The sequence below is a fragment of the Gallus gallus genome, chromosome 14 (genome assembly GCF_016699485.2).
Source record: "Gallus gallus isolate bGalGal1 chromosome 14, bGalGal1.mat.broiler.GRCg7b, whole genome shotgun sequence".
In the NCBI taxonomy this organism is placed as follows: Eukaryota; Metazoa; Chordata; class Aves; order Galliformes; family Phasianidae; genus Gallus; species Gallus gallus.
In genome coordinates this window covers 8117368-8144729 of record NC_052545.1, presented here as the reverse complement: position 1 = coordinate 8144729, position 27362 = coordinate 8117368, and the positions used below count along the sequence as shown (strand labels likewise).

The window sequence follows — 27362 nt, the reverse complement described above, 5'->3', positions numbered from 1 at the left end:
ATCCATTTACGCTCCTTGGGAGCCAAGGGGACCCAGCACAGCTCAGATCTGCCAGAAGTGAAGGGATCCTGCCTGAGGATGCAGCGGGCTGTTCCAGCAAGCCCAGGCTGTGCTGTTGGCATGTGGAGCACGGAGCTGCATACCGAAGTGGAAAAGGTGGATGAGGCTTTCTTTTTTTCTCCATGCTCTGCTCCAGGATGACTGATGTTACTGGCTGCACTGGCAAGAGCAATTTTGGTGGCACTCAGGGAAGAAAGATCTTACTCTAAGCATACTGGATGTTTCCTGAGGGAAAGCAAAAGGTGCCATGTGCATGCCACATAGGCCTTTCAAGGAATCAAAACCCCTCCAATGCTATGAACAGTTCAGAAGGATTCTTCACTAGCCATAGAGCAATGCTTGTAGCAGCCAGCTCTGAAAACAAAGATAAGGAGATGGAGGGCAAAACCATAACCTACTGATTTGTTTCTATAGTCTAATGCTGCATTTCATCAGTTCCTGAAACAGTGCTTTTTCTAAAGGCATGCCAAGCTTCAGAGAAAGCAACAAAATGCAGAAGTGATGAGTCTTCCCTTACGTCTCTCTTTCCTGGGTTTTGTAGGGCAGCTAGCAGACATCTCTTGAAAGAATGTTAAAAAAATGCATTAGCAAAAGCATTTCATTTCTCCTAGTCAATGTAGACAAGTTCTGGTGCTTTCTGGCATCCCGAACTTCAGGTAAAACTGCAGTTGCACTTGCCAGGACAACAATGCAGAGCTGCATCAAAGTATGGTTGGCCAAATGCAACGGAGATTGCCATCAGATGAAGACACTTGACCTTTCTCCTGATCTAAGTGGACAACAGAAGGAAAATAATGATGATATGAAAAGAGAGCCAACCAGGAGAAACTAAAATTAAGACAAAACCAGGGTTAAGAAAAAAGGATCTCATTTTACCTTAGTTCACATAAGGCTCCATCTAAGACATTTTATCCTTATTTTTGTTTTCACCCTTGATCAGAAGCCTCCAGCTTCAAGGCAGTTACATTCTACTTTCAAGTAACTGCAAGCAGTGCACGACAGCAATGCAACTTGAGCTCCCCAGCCAGGCTGCTGTGGGTCTGAACATTGCTGTTTCTGCACTAACAGTACTGGGCTCTACAAGGTTCCCCATTAATATTTTTATACCTTGTTAAAACAAAACCACCACTGGCTGCAACACACTGTGTCACATTTCCTACAGTTTGCTAACTGCCCAGACAGCTCATGACTGCAGCGTGGCTCAGGGAACTCCTCTTACTTTGTAGTACATTTAAATATTTATCAATTCATTTCAAATGAGAACCTACGACTGTGTAACACACAGAGCATTTGTAAGATGTTTAGTACATGCTGCTGCAATGTGAATATAAACATGCAGCTAAGCTCCTGCAGTATGTTTTCACTACTAATAAATACTGCTGCAGTTACCTACTGTCAGCAGACACCACAAGCAGCTCTCCCCCCCTTCTGAGCAGCTGAATGAAGGGAACTTTCTTAAGGACCAGAAGTTATCAGGTTGCAATTTTTTTTCTTACAAACAACATCTGAAAGACCAGAGTACAAGAGCAGGAAGAATTCCTCCCAGCACAACAGGCAATTGGGTGTGCAGGAAGTGCAGAATGGAGAACATTGGCCCTCTGGAAAGGTCAGGGAAGAGCATTGGTATAGATAAAAACAAAAGGAGAGAAGGGGGGGGGGGAATAAAATGTCACCCAGTTTCTGCTGTGTTTAAATTGCAGCATCCTGAATGCAAATGTTACAACATGAAAGGCAGAATTATTTCTTATCTTTCTTTCATTCCCTCACTTTGAAAAAATACTATGAACACAGTGCTTACCCTATCAATCCCTTAAGCTTTAATGTGAATGCACAAACAAACACCAACAAAACGAGACTGGCTGGATTTGCTTTACTTAGACTTGGCTTATTTCAAAGGCATAAGCCAAACCCTTAAGTAAGCACACAAATCAGAATGCTTTTAGTAGCTTTGCCCACTGCACCAGCTGCTCAGGAGCTGACTAGAACGTCGCTTTCCTAAAATGATCAGTGATGGCCATTTGTCTCTCTCTGCCCTACACGAGAGGAGCACTGGGCTGTGTGGAGCAGCATCAGCCTCGGGGCTGGGGGTTCAGCTCAGAGCTGACAACACAGGTCACATAGCCATGGAAAAGACACAGAGCACTAAGAGACAGTGGCATCAGTTCTGACATCATTTGGGTACCATGAGACCACACAGCACTACTCAAAGGATTTCCTGTTGATCTGCATTACCAATGTGGTTTCCAACACAGTTGGAAAGGCAGTTTTAAATTCAGTGTGCAATAAATCTGTAGCAGACAACAGGTCTGCTACCACAAACACTGGACAATGTAAGATTTAGATCTTTGACAGAGTAGCAGATACGGTACAGGACTTTGACTGCTATGTTACACATGTCCTTTCTCAAGCAATGGCATCTTTATGGAAACCAAACATCCATCAGGTTTAGGGTATTCCACAGGAGACGGGCGGCTCATGGCTGATGGATACAGGCTTTATCTGGCCATTATTCCATATCTACATGGACATAATTGGATTTTTCAAGCTTTATAATAGAGCCTCATACTCTACATAATTTATTGCTGCTTCCTCATATGCAATTTCCTCATCCTATCCATTTAATGCTTTAATCGTATCACATCTTCATATGAGGTTTAGAAGACATTTCTCAGGATACTTTTTTCTTGTCGACCTTTTCCTAAGAGTTAACTTGCACTGCTTCAGAAAAATCTTATTTTCCATCTTCTGGAAATCTCTCAGAGGAGTCTTAAAAAACCTTCGTGCTTCTTAACATTTTGATGCTGTGGCTCAGAGAGCAAACTCCTCCAGTGTGCCAAAAATAAGAAAAATTCTAAAACTGTTTTTAGTGTAGGAAACTTTGAGAGTCTATTTCTGCAGTAACGACTCCACTAGGCATTGCCTTGTTTTGACAACAGCCCCATCCAGCCCCCTGGGAGAGTAACGCTCCAGAGGGGCTTTCAAGGATTTGCCTCTGCATTTCCACCGCTCCTCAGATCCAATGTCTCTTAAGAAACACTGGGACAGCTTTTCCAAGGACAAGAATGTAACAGCTAACTCTCATGATCTGGGAGTTTGCAACTCCAGTGTGTTTTTTTTTGTTGTTTTGTTTTTAATTTAAAAGTAATCATAATACGGAGAAAACTGCACATGAAGAGAGATAGCATGAATTCATCACAGACGGACTCAATGATATGAAAGCTGACATTCTGCCATCTGTTTGTCTCTGATAAATGTCCTCCTCAGATGATTCCTTCTCTCCTCATCTCTTCTCCCCAGCACCCACACAACTGAGCATCCCCACCTGGGAGCGCTGCAGGGGCGGTGCAGCTGAGCTCTAATCTCATCCATGTGAATCCATGGGGATTCAAACTTTCCAAGTGATGCGGGTAAGTGGGAGCTGCTTCTACATGGCTGTCCAAGCTGCCAAATCAGGCTATTCATCTCCAATTCTGTTTACCAGTGGGCAGAACAAGGCCAACAACACCTGACAAAAGATATTCCCTATAGTAATTCTATAGAATGTCTCAGGATCTTGGATGAAGGGATACAAATTTTATTACTTACACCACTGAAAAAAAGCACGCAGCTCAATGTTCTTAGGCAGCAATCAGATTTCTGATTACTTCTTCGTACCACAATTTTCATCTTCCCACCCCACTACTCAGAAAGTTACTGCTACTTCAAACCTTCCCACTTACTGCTCCTTCCTGAACCGCTGGATGATCTCGCTTGTATACTCTACCAAGATTAATAAACTCAACCAAAAATAAAATCCCACTTGTTCCCATGTCAAAGCACATGGCTGCTTTTACTGCATCTTCCTACCATCTTTTATCCTTTGCGTTGGCCATTTAGCATTGCTTTCAAAAACAGAACAGGATAAAAAGCCCTATAGGGAGGCAAATAGTCAAACTGAAACAATAAAGGCTTTATAGCACCCTTTCCATAAAGCAGTAAGGAACAGATGTAAGTTAGCTGTAACGTCTAACATTTTTACATGCACTCTTTGCATAGAAGATGCATGTTGCTATTTCAGTCGCTACAGTTCACATGCAACTGTGGGGCTGAACTGCTTACAAGCAAAAAATAGATCTTCCCAGTCTGTGCGCTTCAGAATACTGAAGTGTTTGGAAAAAAAATAACAAGAAAGCCTGAAAGTGAGATCTGAGCCAAATGAACCACCCAAGATGTGGTGTGAGCAGGAAGGGAAGTGGTTAAACTGTTCTGACAGCAGGGATAATAAATCCATATTTTCCTAGTATTAAAAAAAACAACAAACAACACCAGAGGAGAACCCAGGTCCCACCCAAACTGCCACACTTGTGCTGATTGTTTCTTTAGTAACCTGTTTTCCACTCTGAGCTCCAGATTCTGATAGGATTTAGCACATCCAACCTCTGCAGCATGCTTACAGCACTCCCAAGTGATTAATGTTTGCTTCTGTTTGTTTTGGTTGGTTGTTTTTTTCTCGAAGTCATTTTCCTGCCTGTCACTGAAGATGTCACATTTCACCATCTCCATATTTTATTACACATCATCCAGGAGCTGCTCCTGGTACAGTTTGCACAACTACTGGCTTGTTCTTTGTCTTTAATAGTGTAAGACACTGAAAAGAGGAGAAAATGCGTTGCCCACAAAGTGCTATGTAATGACTCCAGCCACTGTACGCAATCTCCCTTCGTACATCTAGCTCTCCAAGGAAATAATGCTTCTCCAGCTGAGCTAAGGAGCCATTTTCACATCCGTTCCCTTTTTTGAAGCTTCTAAACGAAAATCAGAGCGATGCACTTTTTAATGACTTTGGCACAACTAAAAGAAAACTTCTCTCTATAAAAGGAAGCCTGCTTTCTCTCCTTATTTGGCAGTAAAACATGTACTGATTGTGAACACAGCTTGAATACAGAGCACATTGTAATTGAGCTGTGTGAGCATTTCAGCTTTAAGATGGCACTTCTGATCTTTCTTTCTTCGTTGAGTGATCCACAGACAGAATTCAGAAAGCATGCAGCGGTTTACAAAGCAGATTAAGTTGAAAGCCTGACTTTTTAGGAGTTGCATTCACTCACAAATTAAAGTAGAAAGCTGCCGTGATTTTTATATGCTGAGTTCCTGCATTATTAGCTTACCAGGTTTTGAGAAAAACCTCAGAACAGAAAAGTTATCACTGCACATGGGACACCAGTCAGTCAGGGGCAGTATCCTCCTCTCCTTTACCATCCCTTTAGCTAGACATTTTAAAGAAAAAGCCCTGTTCAAGTCTGCTTAGAGACAGGATGTCCCTGGGCAAAGTTTTCTCCTATTGCCGCATAAGTTGGAGATTGGCTTGTGTCTTCAATCCCAAATTGGCCCTGTTTTCTTTTTTTCTTTGTTTTTTAAGGCTGTGGCTTCTCTCTAGCTCCTATGGAGCTCCTGCTCATACCATTTGCCCCACTGGATACTTGTTTCCCACAGGGTTGTGATAAGGCAAAGTAAAGAGTAACATTTGAAGAATGACCAGACATAGGATTTCCTAATTTCTGCCCACAGGGCCAAACCTCTGAACCTCACCGGTACAACCACAGCTCAGACACCTCGAGCATAAAAGTCAGTTGGAAACTGTGTGCCAAATGGTTGGGGCAGACAGTACATTTAGACACAACTGAGATACTGGAACACTACAACTGAAAGATCAGGCTGGAAATTCACCTACTGTAAGAACAGAGGTCTAACTGCTTTTTGATCAGCTTCTGACGCTCATGGAATTAACATTTACTGAATGCCAATATTAATCAGAGGCCTCTGTGGCTGCTGGCCTGAGTCCTGTCCCTTCAGATATCTCGGGCATGCAGGAGGGGAGCCAGCCTATCTCCCCAACAGAAATTCTGGGGAGCTGCCAAGGGGCGATGTGAAAGGATCCATTCATCCAGCAGTCAGGAGCAGGAGTGCTTATGGGATTCATGGAGCATAGAGACAGAGGAAGCAGAACTTCACTCGTGTCCCACATCATGCTCTCTGACGCACAGAAAGGTTTTGTTTGAAATCCAGGAGTGAAACCGCAAAACTTGGTGATGTGTTGTAATGGGGTAAAAGGTATTTAACTGTCCATAGAGTCAAAGGGAACCAATGAACTAATAAATGGGTGGTTATTGCTTTGAGTAGAGGACAAGTGACACATTAACTCACTTTATTACTAAATTAATAGCAGATTGATGTGTTTAATTGGTCTAAATTGCTCTAACCTAGCTAAAGTTAAGCATGCTTAGTTAATGACTGTTTACATGCGTTGACAGTGATAGGACAAGGGTTTTAAACTGAGACAGGGGAGATTTAGGTTAGATATTAGAAGGAAGTTTTTCACTCACAGGGTGGTGACGCACTGAACAGGAGGCTGTGGATGTCCCATCCCTGGAGGCATTCAAGGCCAGGCTGGATGTGGCTCTGAGCAGCCTGGTCTGGTGGTTGGCGGCCCTGCACATAGCAGGGGGTTGAAACTAAATGATCATTATGGTCCTTTTCAATCCAGGCCATTCTATGATTATATGATTACGATTCTATGTCCCATCCAGTTTGATGCAGGCGTGTCATAACTCATTAGTTACCTTCTTTAGCCAGCTCAGAATGGGAGAAGAGACTCAGGTGTGCCAGACAGGCAGAAAAGACTGAGACCAACTGCACCTCCCTGGCTGCTGCTCCTTTCTCCTTTCATCAGCCCCACTGCTGCTGACCACTGCTGCCAGCAGAGCTGAGCCTGCCAATCACTCTGACACTCTGCATTTCCCAGGCCGGAGAATCTCCTCTGAAAACTGCTGACTCTAATTTAAATATTATTCCTCACAGTACTTTTTTTTTTACTACGTGCTACAGAATTTCAGCACGCATGAGATCAATGCTCACGAGGACTCCATTCAAACCAGACCATGACAGAATTGATAAATCCAATAACAAGAGCAAGAACTGTCAAGAAGAGAAACCTGTGAGCTGTTCTACCCACCCTCAGCACTGAACACGCGACGTGATGTCTCACATTCTCTCTACACTTTATCTGAACCCAGCCTTACAGCACGCTTGACATTTTACAGAATAAAGAGATTACCTGCTGACCCAGGCAGAATGAAAGAGTATTTTCAGGTGCAAAGCTACTGGGACTCAGCATATGGAGTTGCTGGAGCTGACATAAGATTGGTTATGTAGTATGAAAATACCAGTAATAAAGAGAAGAGAAGCATCACAGTCAGACTGTAAAGCTCTTTGAGCTACAGATGCTGTTTAAAGCTCTGGAAATGTGGTGCTTGGTCACTGCTGCTCCCTGAAAGCAAAAGCTGATGTGTTGTGGGCAGAGCACACCTGCCTTCCTTCAAGACTCACACAGGATGGATGAAGAGGAACACTGCTCTGAGACCTTGAAATCACAGGGATCCCAGTAACCCTCAGCTATCACCCCCAGCCCCACTAGCATGTGCAGGCTGGCACACAGCTCATGGAGACTTGCTGCATGCACAAGGCTTTCCTTCAGGCCCCTTTGGAAGTTTCACTATTTCTGATAAACCACCTCTCTAAGAGTGGTCAGCAAGGGGTTGTGCAAACATGGAACACACATTCTGGACTAATTCTGAAGTACCACTCCTGAAACAGCCATCTGTGTTAGACCACGAGCAGAGAGCAAGCATGGGCTGCTTCATACCTCCTTCCCTACAAAAGCATCTTTACATCTGACCATCAGGATGAGCCACCCTGGACCAACAGCCATTCTCAGGCAGGGGCTCCTCCTCACCCACTTCTCTTTGCTGGAGCAGGGATTTCTCCACTCAGGTGGCACTAAAGAGCAGTTGCTACACAGAAGCCCAGTGCTGCAGGTCAAACAGCAGAGGGAAGGGTGGGCTTACCTTGCGTTGTCCCTCCCGTGTGACTTCAAGAAGTTCATGTCGCGGTATCTGGACAGGAATGCTACGAGCTGGTCATTTGTTCTGTGAGAGAAAGAACAAAAGGTGAACAATCACACGATGAAAAGTACCATCTTTAGAGCCGTTTATGCACTTCTTGTTCTCATTGGGAGACCCTCCGCAGAATGAAGCAGTTACTGAAAAACTTAAATCCTGCTGCTGAGCTCCACTGCCCTCCTCAATTCATCACGGTGTGCTTGGAAAGAAGCATTACTATGCCTTGAAAAAAAATCACATCAAATCTTGGCAAATGTTTTCAGTATTGGAACAGAGCACATATTGAGAAATACTGCTCAGCACTTTTCAAGTATGAAAATCCAGCTGTGAGACAACTGGACTGATATGATAGTTCCCTTCTACATGCTTTGCTAGATCTGTCTCAGGGAATTTGGTGAAGTATCTATTGGCATTTTCTTTGTTTCACTCTTTGTACTAAAGAGGCCACAGCTGGAATGCAGAAAGCAGGAGAACTCGGTTGTCAAAATCCCAGTAAAATTAATAGGAACGAAGGGATTCAGAAGGTTGATTCCAGCTCGTATGACTGGCAGCTCAACACTGGTATTTTCAGAATTTCAGCTGACACGTCCAAGAATGTACTTCTGCATGGCAGCTTTTGTGGTCTGGTTATTCCTTTAACGATGGCGTAAAACTGCCCTCTGTCCACATAGGTCAGCATATTTTAGGAAAAGTGAACAAATCATTAAAAAAATCTTCACCTTTTGGTTTGCATTCAAAAACTCATTGTAGATACAACAGCTGTTAAACCAATGGTCTGTAATGAACTTGACAGCAGAAAAACTAAGAAAACCAGCTGTCAGTAGCATTGTAACTTGAAAACATTTTATTAGTATAAGCTCCACAAAATCAAGTGAAACAAGATTATTGTACCACAAGCATTTAACTTTTGGGGTCAGTCTGCAACGACTTGGAAGTGTTATCAGACCAGTAACCTACTTCCATATCTAAGAAGCCAATTTCTTGTTGTCATAAATAGCATTACCTCACTGAACTTGCAAGTAAAGCACAAGTTAGACACTGATTTTATCTGGACCAAAATGGAGATTCTGTCCATTGACTGGCCTGTCTGACCAGCCTCAGTCCCTCCTCCTATGCTCACTCATGTAAGCTTTACCACCTCCCAGGGTCAGGCTCTGCATCTCAATTTAGCAACCTCAGAAAACTGCTTTCTGTATAGTAAGCTGTGCAGATTTTCACATTTGCTGCTCCAGTGATTCTCCATCTTACTGGGATGAATAGGCATTTAGTGAATTTACTTAGCAATGCTTCCACATGAAATGGTTTCAATGGTTGACATCTTTGGGTGAGTTTCTAGGCAAAAGCTGGCACGCAAAGATGATCTTTAGAAATATAACCAAGTTTGGAAGTGTTTGAGTTTTAATTTTCTTGCAGGACAAAAATCAAATCAGCTGAAGCAACAGCCCACACTACTCAATAAAACACCATTCATGGACTGCTCACCAACCTATAGTGTGCTATTCAGTGGTGCTCCATCAAATGCATCTGGGCTCAGGGCTGTCATATGAGCTTTTCAGTCATTTCCACTTTTCAGAAACTTCTTATAAAAGCCCATATGGCTCTTAGTTCTCCAAAAAACTAATGACTGATAACTTTCCACTCTTTGAAAACACTGGTGGCATCATGGTCCTACTTTCTATAAAATATATGTATTTTTAAAAAACTCCCCGTAGGATTTTATTAAGTATGCTTCTTTCCATGTGCTGACAACGTGGAAATAAAACATCACATTTCCATTTGGTAAAACACTCCAGTTATTTGACATTCAGATTCACGCGGTCAACCAATTCCTTGCTCAGTATGGGAGAACACTGAATTTCCATTAAGCTTTCATTCAAACCACTTCTTCTGGCCCTGACAGCATGTGGAAGCTGTGCATCACCTCCGAGTTATTCCACCGCACCACATCGAAAAGAAAACCAAAGGTATTCAACACACCATAGATGCTCTTCTTCATGTGCAGGGGCAGCACTATCACAGAGCTGCCAGCACCGGTTATTTACAGCACCCCCGGCACCCTGTGAGAAATACTAAAGGCATGAGCCTGTGCTTCATCTGCGTGAGGCAATGGAAAGCTGAGATTTCCAACTGTAGACATCACTGGGAGCAACATCATCAGCACAATGCCAAATTAATTTCTGCTCCAACTCCACACATTTCAGGACAATTCACTGAGCACAAACATGGCAAAAATAAAATCCCTTGCTAACCACCACGGTATAACAGAAAGTAACAAGAGCAACACATTTCCAGTACTTCCTACCTAGGGAGGAAAGAAAGTCATGGGGATAAGGGAGAGTAGTTTGTGCTAATGTGCACACTAATACACATATTACATTTCAATCAGTCTCCCCAGTGTGCAGCAGCATGAATATGATGTAGGAAGAAGTCTCTCCAGAGTCGGTGCGTGAGACTGGAGGTGGTGAATGCACTCACACAGCTCCTGCTTTTATTTCCTTTTGTTAGTAAGCTAATTTGGAGGGTGAGGTGTGAAGGAAAAGGATTAGTTAACTGAGCACCTGTATGGTGAGTGGGGAGGGAGGGTGATGTGGGAGTAGAGGGCAGAGGAAATGTGCTCACTGCCAGGTGCGTGGCACAGAGTGAGACGTGAAACTGAACCTCTTGTGAACTCAACATGTGGAGACAGACTGTAGAGGGTATCCATGAAAAGGAGACAAGTGGAGAAGAATGAAGAGGAAACAAAGCGTTTCTGACATCACTGATGGAGATTTAGGGTCACGCAAGAGCAGGACTTCCAGCTGGAATGGTGGGATCCACCAGATCCATCCAGACTCAGCTCAGAGGATGAACACAGCCCTGGAAGGTTACGGCTGAGCTCCTGTTACTGGTTACTGGGTTACTGGGCTCAGAGATGGTTAGGACCAACACAATGGTTAGGAGTCCAAGAAATTGAGGTGAGATGTACAGCAGGAATGGAGCTCATGGAGACTGCCAAAGGAAAGCAAAGCCAGCCACCAGCTTATTTCAGGAACATCCCTAGTGCAGGGTTCAGGTGTCCCAGGGCGTAAGCAGTCACCAGGGTCTCAAGTATACACACATGCTTTGCACTGCAGTAAATTCAGAAAACAACATGTGCACTGGGAAACGAACTGGAAAATGGGAAAGAAACCCAGTGACTTAGTGCTGGCACTGTCTGGAGGCTGACCTGCCCACGGGCAGTATGAGCATCTCCCCATGCACGGCCACAGCACAGTGCTGCATAGAACAAAGGGCAGTGCTGGTTTTAAACAGATCTTCCAAGTCCTGGCGACTAATGCATGCAAAGAGCAAAGATCCCCTTAGTTTACAGCTGTGAAAATAGATTAAGAAGAGTCTTTGGTGAATCTGAGAGAAGGAAAACAAGCAATTGTTATGTTTGGAAGACAGTAAAGTCTAACATAAATTTCCTTGATTCAGCAAAGTGCTTTAATGCATAGACGATCCGAGGGATGTAAAGAATAGCATCCTCTTCAATGGTCAAAGCCAAAACTTACACAACTGCTTAACAACATGACTTACATTAATCAAACGTTCAGAAACTTTTGGCAGCACACGTATACAGGAACAATATAGTTCGATTCTGTGTAGGAATGAGACGAATAAAAGAGCAACTGCTGTACCTCTGTTCCTGGGCGCTGCCTGCCCAGGCTGAAGTGGAGATTAACAAAGGCCTTATCACCAAGTGGGAGCAGTCTGCTCAATGTGACACCGTGCGCTGGGCTACCAGCACCAGCCATTAGTGTGGATCTCAGACAGAATCACAGAACTGTAGGGGCTGGAAGGGACCTCTGGAGATCATTTAGTCCAACCCCCTGCTCAAGCAAGTTCCCGACAAGAGGAGACCTATTTTTCTTCCTGCATATGTCAGAGCCTTAGTGCCATTCTGACCATAGAGAATTCATCTATCCTGCACTAGAACTTGCTATTTCTAACTTTAATGTTGAGAATAATCAGTGTTTTAAAATAACTGCTACAAGAGCAGAAATGATTAAGCTCTAAGTTAGTGACTGTGCTGAGGCCCATTTGCAAACACTGCGGTGATACCGGAAGGTTCATCCTGTGTAATTGTTACTGACATTCATGGCACCCATAACTCACCCGGTAATTCACAGAACATACACTCACAAAGGAAAATGTTTCCTGACCTGGAAAGCTCACAGAATAGAAAAAACATTAAAAAGATTGTTAAAGACTAACTAAGACCACAGTCCTCAACAGACAGGAATACACATCTCAAGACGCTGAACAGAAGAGACATTGGCTGAACTTGGTCAGACACTGCATTGAGAGCTGGCTGCAAGACTGCTCATATCAGCCTACAAAGTTGTGAATACAGAGACTGAACCCCTTATTGCTGGGCAGCCAGCTCCATGCCCACGGAAGATGCTCCACTGAGGGATAAGGCAGCGATGCAAAATGATAAAACCATGTGGATGCAAGCAGAACAATAAGGAAAGCCACTTTCTGTTGCACAGTTCAGTTTTGGGACCCTGCACGCCCAGCCTGGTCACCAAATGGCGCTGCCAGCCCATCCCTCTCCCCAGCTCCAGCACTGCCTTTGCAAGGGGAGCCCCAGAGGACCAGGCAGCATCAAGGAGAGATGACTCCGCTGTCTAAAAGCACAGGGGAAGGCTATACTTAGCGCTCGCTATCTGTCACAGAGCAAATATTAGCGTTTGCTCGGAGAAGCCAATTCCCCTAAGAGCAGTCATTCATAAAACACAGCACAAAAATGAGAGCGACAGAGGGGATTTCAGAGGCCAACTGCATGCAGAAGGCTGCAGGTGACTATTAACACCTCTGCTTTTACAGCAGCGTTGTCTTTAGCTGCTTGTTTTGTCTTTCAAGCTGTGTTTAGCAGAGGAGCAGGTGGCAGAGGAGCAGCAGCAGGGCTGGCAGCAGAATGCGAGGGCTGAGCAGGACCCACCACATTGGGCTGCTGCAGGTGCTGGGCGGTCACAGCTTGGCCACTGCTGGGTGACCCCCCAGGTTCTTTATGAGCAACACAATCACCTTCACAGCACTTTCAATTACTGCTTTCCATTCAACCACATTCTGTCTCCTACAGAACTATCAGAGTCATAGAGAAGGAGGTAAAGTCTTCTTTAAATGTCACATCGCTGAATAAACCCAGTGAGAGAACAGGCATGCCTGGGCACAAAAGAGAGAAAAAGAACCAACTCCATTTTCTGCTCCTGAGACGCTCCATAACACGTGTTATACAAATTCAGTGCTTCAGATATCATCCACCAAGCAAGCAAATCAGAAGCCCACCACTGACAAACAGCGGCGCATGCTTAAAATGAGCATCCTGGAGACACCATATATAACAGAATTCCACCCAGCATTAATGAACAAATGTGATTAAAACTATCTGCAGCTCTGGACTGCAGCCAAAGCGCTGCCAGCACTATTTGATATGTAAATGCTTAGAACATTTGCTGTGTGCACAGTCGTCGATGCAAAGGCTCTATAGAGGGTTCCTTCATCTAATTAGAGATATTGGCTTAGCAAACTTTGGAGTTTATAAAAACCCTCAACGTCTCATTATTCTTTTAAAATAGAATATTCATTTGTTTGGAATGCTTTCCAGCTATATCCCACGAAGCCTCAAAATGCCTGTGGCTAATGAAAAACGCCAGCCCTGTATCAGCTAATAAACCCTTGGGCTTTTACGATAACAAAATACTCACTGCATACACTCATTAAAACTTTTTAACTTGCTGCTTTTGACTTTCTTTAGCTATTTGCTAGGTTTAAAGTAATCTACTCAATTTCCAATTATTTTATAGCGCAATTTCATCAGAAGCATTTAAATTATAGAGGATCTTATCAAACACACCACATTACAGCACAGTCGCTGTGCGCCTGATCCAGTGAGGCACTTAGCAGCATGCGCTTAACCACAGCACACTTGTGGCTCTTCTGAAACAGTGCTGCTTCCATGCTGGCAGTCTCAGCAATTGCTTCAAGGGTAAGGGCCTGCATGTGCATCTGGTAGGAAGCAGCATGTGCACCATTACACACGGCATTATCAGCTAGAACATACATTTATACATACATTCATACATTTATCTCTATGCAATCTCTAGGCCTAATTATATGTATGCATAACAATGAACAAAACACATGGAACAGAAGCTTCTGAAGATCCTTCCAAATGTGCAACAGCACAGATAAGGCACGTGCAAGACCATCAAAGAAAGCCAACCACACGCAGCACAAACACCTTCCTGAACCACCTGGCATTCAGGCATTCAACTCAGAGGCATTTCACTGGAAAGGAAGGAAACATTTCACCCTGAGCTGTTCAACAGTTTATTACGCATTTTTCTCTCGGTTTATGAATGATCAGCACATCACAGTCAGTATCATTTGTGGTTCATTTTTTTTCCCCTCTTGCTAGCCCAGAGCTTGAGTGCCTTCCAGACAGCCTTTGCTGAAAAGGTCCCTTAATAGCTTATTTCCAACAAGTATTTTTAAGTTAATGCATAGACATGTGTCTGACGTAGATAAGGGCCAGAAAACTTGTTAGAGGTATGTACTGTTGCAAATCAAAACTCCAATCCCACCACATTCAGAAGAGATGTCAGTTTAGTTTAACTGAATGTATGGAAGAAAGCACGAACATTTCCATTGGTGGCAAAAACTGTTTATCAGGCCCCACTGGCAGTCCCTTAATTCATATTTGGAAAGTAAAATAATGCAGACTGGAGAAGAGAAAAATACTGCAGTGTGGGGTTTACACACTTCTAATCACTCCTACCATTCTGACAGCTGCTCTCTTCTATGTGCTTACGTGTTTCACAGCAGGTAATGCTCCATAGGAAAAGTCCTGGAGCACCCATTTTCTCCCCACAAGCCCTACTGATTAACATGCCCAAGTGATGTCACTCCACGACTTTTAACAGTTGCTGAAACACGTCTGTCAAGATAACTATTTTTCACAAAGCTGCCTTTACCTAGCATCACAACAAGGCATTCCATTACTAAACTGCCTCCATGCAGAGGTCAATAGAGAGAAGCACCCTATTTAACAAGCTAACAAACTCACTCCTGGTGGATCAAATCAGAGCAGCCTCCTATCGATTTGTGAATGTAATTTGCAAGGATGCAGCAGCACGAAGGGTTAAGGGACACACCACTATCCTGTGCTGAATTCATAAAACAGAACTGAGCCCACTTTATAAATTTGCTGAAAAGCATCTCAAAAAAGAAAAAAAAAAAAGTAAAGATGTGTGAGAAACTCTCCTAACCCATGGATATTTCACAATCAGAACCAAATGCAGTAGATTTTTAGGTTTATCAGAGCACTGGGATTTCATGCAGCACAGAACAATGTCCTGCTTTGTGCTATTCCAGGGTTTGGCTGCCATGGCATATTCATGCAGAGCCCCATCTGCCTACATGAAACATCCCATTTGGATGAAAACAATAATCACTGATTAAATGGAGTGAGCAGCAGAAATGATCAACAAGTCCATTACTCAAATTAGTGAGACTTTGGTTAAAAGAAAAAACAAGTCCCAATATTGGGCTGAGTGGGATCCCTCTGTTTGCGTACGCTGTGTATATTTTATGTTGCATATTTTACATTCAGCAATTCTTTCTTTCAGAAACTTCAAAATTAAGTTATCGGTATCTCAGCATAAAAGAAAAAATTAAATAGGAGCCTAAATTTAAGGCAATTTCACTTTCCTACCTGATTTATACATTCCTTCATCCAACTGAAATTTTATTTGGGCAGGTCAGTAAGAAAAATGATTCTCTCATTGTGATTATAATAAAAAATACTCACTTTCCTCCACAGAAGCAGAGGGAGAGGCCTGTGCACGGCATACACCACAGGTACAAGGGGCAGCTGCTGCTGTAGTGCTCCTGCCACCCACCACGCTGCTGACCCAACGCATCATGCTGGTGATGAAACCCGAAGAGCTCATACCAACCTTGCAAGCAGCAGCAAACCTGAGACCACCATCACACTGCTGGAAATGGGAGCAGAACGCCCTGAGAGGCACAGCACATCTCTGTCACCCAGTATTTACATTGGGTCTTGCCTACCTGGTTAATCTGTGACATAAACATGGAAAAAACAGCCAGCATAGCTCTACACAGCACTGAGAGTAGCAGTGGGAAAGATCTACCTAGGCAAAGAAATCCTTTTGTCCAGCACACGCTTTCTAAGGAATAGGTGAGAGGCAACAGAAACTCATTCCTGATGAACTCAATCCCCTGAACATGGGTTACCCTGAGGAACACACCTGGGCCCCCAGCCCAGAGGCACCCACATGCCATCAGTGCAGCTGGTCTCCTTCTGACCAGCCCCGCTGCTGAGGCCCTTTCACAAACCCTGGTTGAAAGCAATGGGAGTTTGACTCAAGCAGCGCCTTTGGAAGCCCCTCGTGGGCCTGCCACTCCCTTTGATCCCTGAGCTGCTGAGCAACCTGTCGGAGCGCATCAATTCAAAGGACCAGAAGGCAAAACGGGGAAAACGGGGTCAGGCTAATGGGATTTAACATTAATTCCACACCGAGCCTGAAAAGATGGAAGAACAGGGCCCGGAGGGTAAAAGGGATAATGAATTGAGAGCTGATGGAAGGAGACTTAATTGATTTTAACAACGGAAAGTCACATTTTGTTACCTTTATTTGGGTTGAGCAATAATCTTATTTTGACAATCTGGGCCAGCTGATGACCTGCCCTACTCTTTGCAGTACGGCAGTGAGGAATGCAGCACTGGGATGACGGGTATGAACATCTAGCAGAGAGCAGGAAAACGTCAAAGGCAGCGTCTGGCTCCATCAGCTGGTGTCACTGGGGCTGGAGAGAAAATAGCTGGGGGGTGGGAGGCTGCTATTCACACTCAGAACTGCACCTAATGAAGTCTTGTTTCACTGGGAGAACCAGCGCTTCACCTCAACCTAAGAAAGAACTTCACATGCCCAAGAAATGCATTGTAGCAAGTTTGCTTGCTAAAAATTACTTTGCAGAAGCAAACTTTCAAACAAAGACTGATTCTGTATTTGGAAGCAACCTGGCCCCAAACCAGTTCCCAACACGCCAAAGAGTGCAATTACCCTGACGAAAGGTTGAATGATGGATATAATTGACCTCTGTGCTGCAGAGTGGAATGAGTACTGCAGTGAACCATTTAGGGTCTCCTCCCCCGAGATCAGCATGGAATTTAAGTGCAGTCACAAACACACTCAGCTGTATTCAGCACCACCTTGTCACTTGTGTATGTAGATGGAGAAGTATCATACAAACGCGTTGTGACTGTGCAGGGCAAGCAGAAATGAAGTACTCAGATGTAACACAAGACTGTAACAGCCAACAAGATGTTAATTCTACTTGGGACTGCACAGCAAAGGGAGGTCCCGAATTTCTGCTCTATGAGATGCCTGACCAAAGCTTCCATGGCATCCCAAAATGTAAAGTTCTGACTAACCAGCACAGTGAAAATAAATGATCCTGGCAGAAAGAAATGCATTCTGCAGCATGTCCCAAACGGTCTGTTGCTCCAAAGCAGCTGTAATTCTGTTGCAAACTATTTCCTTCAAATCAGCCCTTCCGCTCATTCATATGTGGTGAATGAGCACATACAAAATGTCAAAGCACATAATTTAATACTACAGGACCTGAATTTATATATAAATTGGCAGAAAAATCTTTAACGTCAATTACCACTCAACTCGTTTACATTTTTAGCCCTATTTTGATGGAAAACAGTTTACCTATTCCCTCTCCTTTCTGTTTCAGCATCACCACTGAAAGGCTGAACCAAAACAACCCATTGCTCACCCCTTTGTGGCCCCTCAGCGTTTAAGAGTGACTTGGGAAAGGTAACGACACATGTTGCTGCTTCATCCTCACTTTCAATTGCCACCCGATATTATTTTGCAGCTGTTTTATTGCGAGTGGCATCCTGAAATCTAAACAAAAGAAGTTTCTTAACGACAATTTCAACAGATTTTTAATTTCCTGAGAGAATTCTGCAGGGCTACAGAGGGAGAGCACGTTTAAAATGCAGTGCCATAACAGAAACGTTTCCCTTTTTCAAGCAGTTTTAGCATTTGGAATTTGATAATGATTTTACTGAACATTCTATAAAAAACAGCTCAGTAGAGATTAAGTTTCTGCTCCCAGAGCCCAGGTAACCTCACAAGGAATCGTTTCTCTGCAGCTTTTTTTACCCCTCTCCCAGTTGCACCTACAGAGTAAAGTCTGCTTGAAGCAAAGCTGCGGGGGGCATTTGGGACACAGCGCCACGCCTGAGGACCGATGCCCACTTCCAGCCACAAACCCTGCTGCAGCTTCTTGCCCACAGGCACTATAAGCAGCTGAGTGCCGTGGGAAGGGCCTGCAGGTACAGGCCAGCCTGTGGGGAATTTCAATAGTTACGGATTTAAAGGAGAAGAGCCATTCTGCACTAAGGACCCTTTTTCGACTAGATTACCCCTGACTATTTCCCCACGAAGACAAGCTCCAAGCAAAATGCAGATCTCACAGAGTCCTGGGGCTGTGAAGGAGAAGCAGCTGAGCTGGCAAGATCCCTCACACTGTTCAGAGCCCTCCTCAGCCCTAACAGATCGGTTATCCTTACCAAAACACTGCGCGAGATGTTATTCCAGCATCCTGAAGACAAAAGATGTAATTGTGTTGCCTAGGAACTGATGCTGCACATTATCACAATGTTTGCGTTGCTATTGTTTGTAGGTAAGGCTGAATGGCATCCACTGAAGACATGCACTTAATTCTTTTATGAGGCAGACCTTTTTTCTTAGTCATAAATAAATGAAAAATAAATCGCATCCAGAAAGCAAAAGGCAAAGAGCTGAAAACAAACCCTTTGGCTCTGCACTGGAGAACCTCTTTAATCCGTGTGAACTGCAGAGATGCAGGGAGAGACAAACCAGCCTCCAATCTGGGCTGCGTTAACTTTTGTTGCCAGACTAAAGCTGCCACAGGGAACGTTCCAGAAGCACCAGCTAGGCGCAAAGCTACTAAGAGCTGTAGATGTCACAATCCTGCAAAAACAAAAGCTGTTTGTAGCTCGAAGCCCGGCAGAAGTGAAGAAGGAGCAGCCTCATCTGCTGCGGCTGCACACAGCCAAGGGCGGGTCTCCCATCACTGCCAGGTTAAAGAAAATATTATGTTAACACCAGATGTAAATAAAAATCTTAAGCCACAATAATTACCGCATTTCGCCCCACCCTCTGCAAACAGCATGTGCAAAAGCACTGCTTTGCCAACCACTGGATAATCCAGCAGTGAACCAGAGAAGTGGGATAACAGACCAGAAATATAAACTTAAAAGAAATCTCATGCAAATGTGCTGAAGAAGTGAGGGAAGAGAAGAAGAAAAGGTTATTTGAGGGATTTAAGGAAGAAGAACAGCTGAAACTCTAAGAGAATTCAGATTCATGGAAAACACAGATAAAGTCCCTTTTTGGACAGGAAAGAAGATTTCCTGGGAAGCATTAAAAGTGGATTGATGTCTGGCTTACCAGATAAAGATATTCTGAGCAAACAAAACTGCATACAATGTCAGCTAGAACACCAAGATAAAAACCTTACACGCTGGCATCTTAACAGATGTTGTACTGCCAAAGCTACCTGCTCTGTACGCCCATTGAAATGGATAGATATGATTTACCTGTGCTTCAGCTCAGGATCACGTTTGAAACACGCTTTAGAGCGTGCATGAAGTATTATCTCCCTACTGCCCAATTCGTTGCTCTATCAGCAAGGCCTGACTTTACGAGCAGCGCTGCAAGGGGTGCATGAGCAGAGTGCAAGGTCAAACCAGCATCCTTCATACAGGGTCTCACACCAAACAACAGCATATGTACTTCCAGGAAGGAAAGAGCTGTGAAGAGATGGCTCTGAAGTCTGAACCTCAGTGAAACATGATTGTTCGACTAAGTCAAAATGATGAGAACTTGAGAGAGAGCATAACTGCCTTTTGAGTGAATGTCTTTGGTGATCACGTTCCTATTACACAACTTCCATCAGCACTGCTGGCTTTGGATTTGTAATTTTACAACAAGAGGGCACAGCTGTGTCTCAGATATTTCTCATAAAGCTAGAGTGCTCTACCTAAGAGCTCAGTTCTTTGTTTCAGTTCTATGAAGAGATTTTCCTGTGCTCTCAATACTGCACTTCAAGCCTGCCTGTTGCAAAAGCTGCAAAGCTTTGTAAAAGCAGAGAGAGAGCCTGAGCCTGGTTTGCTCATTCAATACAAACTGCATTCTCTCACTTCTTTCTCAGTCAGCCGCTTGAAAGGTTTGGCCATCAGGTCAAACGTCCACAAGAAATCATAGCAGGTCATTGGAAATCTGGCACACAGAGTAAAACCATCTCCAATGAACCTTATATAGTGTCAGTCACCCATGCTCTGCTGAAATAAGGAAACTGCCAATCCCTCAGGTGGTCCCATCACCTGAAAAACATCTCGAAAAAGTGGCAAACATTTTCTCTTTGGTTTCTTTTCCTGATACCCACAGGAAGCAATTTCTGGTCCCTAGTGTGGCGCAAGTGCAGGACCTGGACATGTAAGTTACTAGAGATGAAAGCTATGAAGAAGAAAGGTGAATGAAAGGACAGCTTTATCACTGCTAGGCTGCCTGCCATGTTCAGATCTGGCAGGAATTCAAGCAAAACTGTTGATTTTGGGTGGTTATCTTTGCTAACAACTCCCCTAGGGAGCCAGGAGTGCTGGTTGGCCGGAGCAAATAAAGGACTGAGAGCCAGGCTGCCTGCCTGCTGCTGGCTGATGGACTGGAAATGCTGACCTGAGGAAAAAGGTCCACCTGCTTCACAGGGCATCCTTCAAGTTCCTATGGTACACTGAAATGTGTAGATGAATACTGCTGTTCAGCATTAAAAAGGTTATCTTGACCAGTGATCAGAGGAGAACGCAACAAAACAAGAGCAGGTCACTCAAGAGCTTTCTGTCAGCTGTTTTTTCTTAATTTTTGAATACAATTCTGACTGACAGAGATGATCATCAGATGATCATCATAAGTTACATGAACTTTGGCACCTGTTGCTGAAAGTACTAGTCACAGTTAGATCATTCCATTGATTCCCTTAGAGTCCTCACCCACCCTTCCCCAGATGCTATCAGTATTTTGATACACATTTAAGAACCAAAATCTCTACTATCTCATTTGACTGAGTGTACACAATGCAGGAAGACATTTCAATAAATTTATCCTAAAATGAACTCGTCTTCATAGTATGAACTACCAAAACACAAATAGTTCAAATAGTTTCACTGGGTTTCTTTTATTATACCCGATTGCTCATAATTGAAAATCAGTATTATCTGCATTCCTGGCTCCATAAATAAGCCACTCTATTTTCTTACCATTCTGAAGCACTCCCCAAGCTTCTGCTAATAATTTCGCTTGACCTTTATTAAAGACGGAGCATTAGCTGGCAATTAGATTTGGTGATCCCTTTGGTGATTGAGATTCAGTGATTTACTGTAAATTACAAAAAGTTCAAATGTTTCATTGCGTCTATCCTTTGTACAAGCTTTGTGACCAGGTAAGCACTGACATGACATTCACCGTTAAATTAGGAAGTTTAATGAGATCATTTAAGTGGTGCAACACTTCACCTGCCCCATTATCCAAGGACTCCTGCGAAGCACATTAAACATTCAGCATCAATAGATGCTCACCACAGTTCACCTTGTTGGGAGTGAAATTTCAGTCCCCGAAGATAAGGTTGACTACCTGATGCTGTTTGTCAGAGGCAATAAATAATGCAAATAGATAGACATGTAAAATAAAAGGATAAAGACATTGATAGCTTTCCCACAGAGCTTTGAAAGAGACTCTCAGAAGAAAAGACTTCTTCCTCAAAGGAAAAATCATGAAAAAAGTATGAAAAAGGAAGGTATATTTTTTGTTCTCTGTGAATGTTATGGTTGTGGGAGATGGTATCTTGAGAAACCTGAAAGCATGTGCCTTTTTTTAAACCCTTAAAACAATGAAAAGAACCCCAAACCACACAGCCTTACAGCAAACAGAGAAAGAAGTCAGAAAACTCCTACCCCAAAGTATCTCTCTGCCATTTCATCCCTCCTTCTCCTACTCACTATGGTTATCAGGGCCGAGCAGAGTCAACTTGGATGCTGCTCCAAATCATTTCCCTCAGGCCAATGAACAGCCTACAGCCTCATGGCTAGAGGGAAGCGCAGTATTTTTGTCAGAGGTACCTCTATGCTCACACTGTGTGAGCAGTTTCTACTGCAGTAACAACTAGTAGCACATACATGAGGACCTCACTGTATGTATTGGATCGACAGACTCTGCCAAGGCTTCAAAAACTGAACACTAAGGCATGAAGTACAGCAACAGGGATATTCACATTTTCTTAGCTTGCATATGTTTTATTTCAATTTTAATTGCTCCCCTCCCAAAATGAATGGTTCTGATCTTTTTTTTTCCTCCCCGTGCCTTTATATGCTGTGATCCTTGACATCTGCTTCTAGGCATCTCTTCTGAAAGATGAAGGGTTCCCAGTACTTGTAATGTAGCCCGTGAGCATAGCAGACTGCTCCCCAGACAGATTTAGGCTTCATCATACAGAATTAACCCCGCAGATAGAATGTGTTCTCCTGACTTATAAGGCTGGATCAGCTTTTATTATCAGAAGAGAAGTAGTAAAGGTTTCAGTATTACAGATGGAATGGCAGATGGGAAACGAAAGCTTAATGTGAAGCAGCTCTGGATAAAAACTATTAATCCACAAAATTCATATGTTCTTACGTAGGGAAGCCTAGCTAAAAACACTGCAATATGACTAACCAGTGTGAGAACTGCCTCTAGCCCATTATCTAACAAATCATGGCCTAACGTCTGGAAAAAGCAAAAAACCCTCAAACACCCTATTTACTATTACCTGAAAAAACAATCAGCTCTCTGTGCGGTACGCAGAGAGGTAGTGCCTTCCCAAAGATCATAAAGAATATTAATTTATAGCACCTCCACTATGGAAATTAAATGGACTCATACATATTTTTGATGAGCTAACGTTTCCTAGGGTTTACAGCTGTAATAGTCCACATTCAAAAAATTTTACAGCACCTGTAATTCACTGTTATTGAAGTCATAGCATTAAAAAAGGCATTTTACTTTGTGTTGAAGTGCATCACGTTGAGAGGAAGTCTGTATCCAACAGTTCTGGTAGCAGAGTGCTTTGACAGAAAGGGAAGTGAGCACTTCAGCACCTGCCCCACTGCTGGCAGCTCACCATGCAATCCCAGAGCAGCTGCAACGCAGCACTGCGGCCTTCAACAATTCCCACCACGAAGAAGTAAACGCCTGGAATTCTTCCAGCTGAATGGCACTTGTTTGGAGTTTGAATGACTTTAAGATACCACGGCATCACTACAAAGAATCCATTAATGCAGGACTGACTACAGTCTACTCAACAAATCCCGTGGCTGTTTATGGCCACATCTGTAAGTGACTGATCCCATTTGGCCTTGAGGTTTCACTTGTTCCACAGAGCGTTTGAGAATGCCGCAGGTCACGGCCTCAGCACTACAAGACTATGTGTAGGGTGAACACAATACCACAGCATGGTAACTGGATACATCTGCTGGGACGATCCTGTAATTACACTATACCTCCAACCACTTCTTCTCCCATAATTTATCTTACTTGATTCAAAGTCCCATCACCTACCTTTCTCCTCTGTTGCCTCACATTGTTCTACTTTTTATCATCAGTGAAGGATTCATGAGACAGAAAGTAAGTTACAGGGAATAAGAAGCTACTTCTTTGCAGAACTCAGGAGACACACCGAACGTTACATGCTCTCCTTTACAGACACATAGTAAGGCAAATTGCTACAAGCTCTTCCCGTAGGACACCAAATCAGACGCAATGTGAAATACTGGGAGCTCTTAGTTCAAACTCTCTTAGTCCAATACCAATGCACTCTCTGTGACTTTTGTATTCTTGCCTAGTTTTCCACCCCAAAACATGTTGCATTTTACTGACAGTGCTTAGAAATGGGCACCAGTGACAAAGCCTTTTGCCACTTCTCACAGAAATCCCTCCTAAGGCAAAAGCTCACGTTGTTTTCAATTCACACTTCTGTGGGGATTCCTGTCTGAGAAGGAACATTCAGAAAAGGACCCATTATTTGAGGGAGATCTTCCAGAAATCTAAGCAGCTCTTTTTACTGCCTTTTGCTAATATATTTCTTTTCTATTAGTATTAAGAGCATGCAATGTCATCACTTATTGGAGAATTACCCAAGAAAGTTATTTCCCTTTTCTTGATTCCTTTCAGTATGAAGGGAAACAGATGTCACAAGGAGAGCTTCCTCTTTCTCTCTTCTTGATAATTCTTATAGCCTAGAAACAACAGCCGAAGCACAGTTGTTCTTTGCTTTTTGTAGTTCTTCTCTCCTTCTCCTTTTTATGGCCTACTTTTGCATAATGTAGTAAACTTCACTGAATGCAGCTGTAAGGCCTGGGTTATGTAAATGCAGAAAGAACGTAATTTCACTTAAAATCACAAGCCTTGTCATGTGGTGATGTGTGAAGTTCTTTCCCTGATGGTGTCTGAATAGAGACATTCAGGCAATGGTTGGTGCTGAAGATATAATTGACTCCTAGCAACTTATTTGTCACTTCTACTATCATTATCCTTTGCAGAAAAAGTACTAAAAAAAGGGAAGAACAGAACATTACCTTCACTGAATCTACATTCACACCTTCAACGCTTTCTGAGACATCAAATCAAACTGTTGATCAGAGCCCTGGCAGGGAGCAATCTCTCCATGCCTGGAGTTCATTTAGCTCCGGTGTTTCCCATTACTTTACTCAGCCTCTCCTCTAGGTGCCCCTTGCTGGAAATGGGAACTAAATAGAGCAGCACCTGCTTCCTCACTGAAAGTGAAGAATTGGTTCTGCTAATCTGCTTGCAGCCACAGATGCATAGGGTACAGTAAGGTGACTATCTCCAAGGCCAAAGCATGGTTATCAGACACCAGCCTCACCAAGAGGAGTCTCCTGCTGTAAAACAGAAGAAACTGCTCCTCTGACCTCTACTTCTTGCAGCACAGAAACACTGTCCTTTACACCAGTACTTACTTCCCTTAGGAACAAGACACGTGTTTAAATGTGCTTAAAAGACTTGCTGTACCTGATTGGGTAGTCGGCGGCGCTGAGGTTAATGAAGAAATCCCATGGCCAGTCATTCATCTCCATTAAGTCCCTCATGCTCTGCAGGTAGGTAGACAGAAGACTTGCTCCTCCCCAGATAGTTGCCATTCTCCAAGAAGTGACTCTCACATTTGGGTACTGGTTAGCAAACTGGAGCACTTGCCGGTGTAAGTAATTGGATCGCTTTACAGGAGAAAAAAGTGACACATTCAAGTTACTCTGTCCAAAATTGTTCCTCCCTGCATTCACTAACCAGTAGCTGTATTTCTTGACTACCTGAGTGATGCCACTGCTTTGCCCTCACCTGCTACAGTGCACAACCTTCTGCAAAATGTTCATTTGGAAATGTGCAGAGCTCCCTCTTTTAGCTTGTTTTATAACAACCTGAGTAATTGTTAATCAGCACAATTAACGCTTATTTATAATTTCTCATCAGTAGATCCTAGGTAGCTGTTAATACCTGCATCTTGAGCTGCCCCAAGGGATCTCAGGTCAGCTCTCCATCCAAGTGGCCACTGCAGTAAGTCCGCAGCAACTTGTCAATTACTAAGTGTACAACAGACAGACATGGATAAATACCCAAAGACATACAAAAAGAGATGAAGGCTCTTACACAGACAAGATAACAAGAAAGAGTTATACAAAAAGTGGCTCCAAACATGTAACAGATGGAAAGACAAGAAGTGACATGCACTTTATGTGGCAGAGGTAAAGAGAAGATGAAGAAGATGACAAAGATGGGTAGACTGACAGATGGTGAGACAGGCAATTTATAACCAGTGATATATTACCTTGTCAACATGAATGTAATAAAAATGGTCTTTATGGTAAATAGCCTTAAACATGCGTTGGAGCTGCCGAGAAGCTCTGCCATGAACAACCAAGACAAATGCGATCCTGACTGGATTGGCTGGCATGTACTCTACGGAGTCCTCATCCCACTGTACATTGTTGTTGGCTTTTCCTGTTCAAAAACAAAACACAGGACATCTCTGAGTGTATCCGAGAGCAGCACGCATCTCACCTTGGCTCTTTTTTTTTTTTTTTTTTTTTTTTTTTACAAAACCAGTCTCTAAGGGGAAGTGAGAACTTCCAAGGAGTGCCAGCCCACGCTCCACCAAGACTGTCCCCACCTGGAGGCTTCCACCCGGACCGAGCCATATGAGCACGGGGAAGGACCCAAAAGTCTGAGCTCCTTCTTCAAGTCAGTTGCACCAAGCTCTGCCTGGACACGCACACTTGCATTTCCAAACCAATCACCTCAAAGTTTCAAATTGCTGTTCAAAGTATTTGCAAAATGCCAAAGTGAACTCCTCCAGCAAGAAACCCCTCACTCCATCAAACAACCCTCATTCCTCTGATCAGCACAGCTCTGCTGAGAGGCTGGTAAAACTCTGCTATTTAACAGCAGCTGAGGATTATCTTGACAGATAGCATCTATTTGGAACAGCAGGTGTAGCCTTGAACATTTAAATGGCATCCTGTGAACCTCTGCTTCTCCATGTGTGAGACTGGACCTTACAATCCTTTCTCAAATCCATTTTTTATTTTTTATATTAACAGGAATTTATGGTCTCAATTTTCTAAGGAAAACACCACACTGTAGGTTTATGGCAGGATGTACTGATAAGTGCTGAAGGGACATTTTTACTCAGGAATGTAGACTGCCCTGTTCTGGATTTGTGTAACATCTCTTCTACTCAAAAATCTGATCATGATAGAAGAAAAAACTAATTTTATCCAAAAAACTACCGCTCGTTCTTCATCTAACAACATCTTCATCCCTCTGACCTTGTCAGGAACTTTCTCAATAGAAATGTTTTAGGAGGAACTTGAAATATTGCATGTAAGCAGAAGGAAAGTACCCCAAAAATTAACAAACTCCAAATCACCCCTGCCTCCATTTCCCCCTTGCAAACGTAAACTTCTTTTTCCTACGCAGTATCATTGTCTAAAACGAAACTGAGCTCCTCAAAAAAAAAAAAAAAAAAAAAAAGTACAATTTTGTGTCTGTGCTCTTTTTGGTTCATTTTGTCAGAAAGGAAAATCTTGAAAAGGCAAAATTTCTAATTATGTTGGAAATACATACTTAATTATTAGAAATATAAGCGAACGTGAGCAGGATTCAGGCA

General features: G+C 43.2%; 1 protein-coding gene across 2 annotated transcripts in view; it reads right to left on the bottom strand.

The window, feature by feature from the left end:
• Positions 1-27362, bottom strand: part of XYLT1 (xylosyltransferase 1) — a 146320-nt gene that overhangs the window by 25541 nt on the left and 93417 nt on the right. For both annotated transcript variants that reach the window (XM_015294533.4, XM_015294534.4), the window contains exons 3-5: positions 26022-26194; positions 25211-25413; positions 7944-8024 (exon numbers count right to left, since the gene is read on the bottom strand). In XM_015294533.4, coding sequence (XP_015150019.2) covers positions 7944-8024; positions 25211-25413; positions 26022-26194 — 457 coding nt within the window. The remainder of the gene's footprint in view (positions 1-7943; positions 8025-25210; positions 25414-26021; positions 26195-27362) is intronic.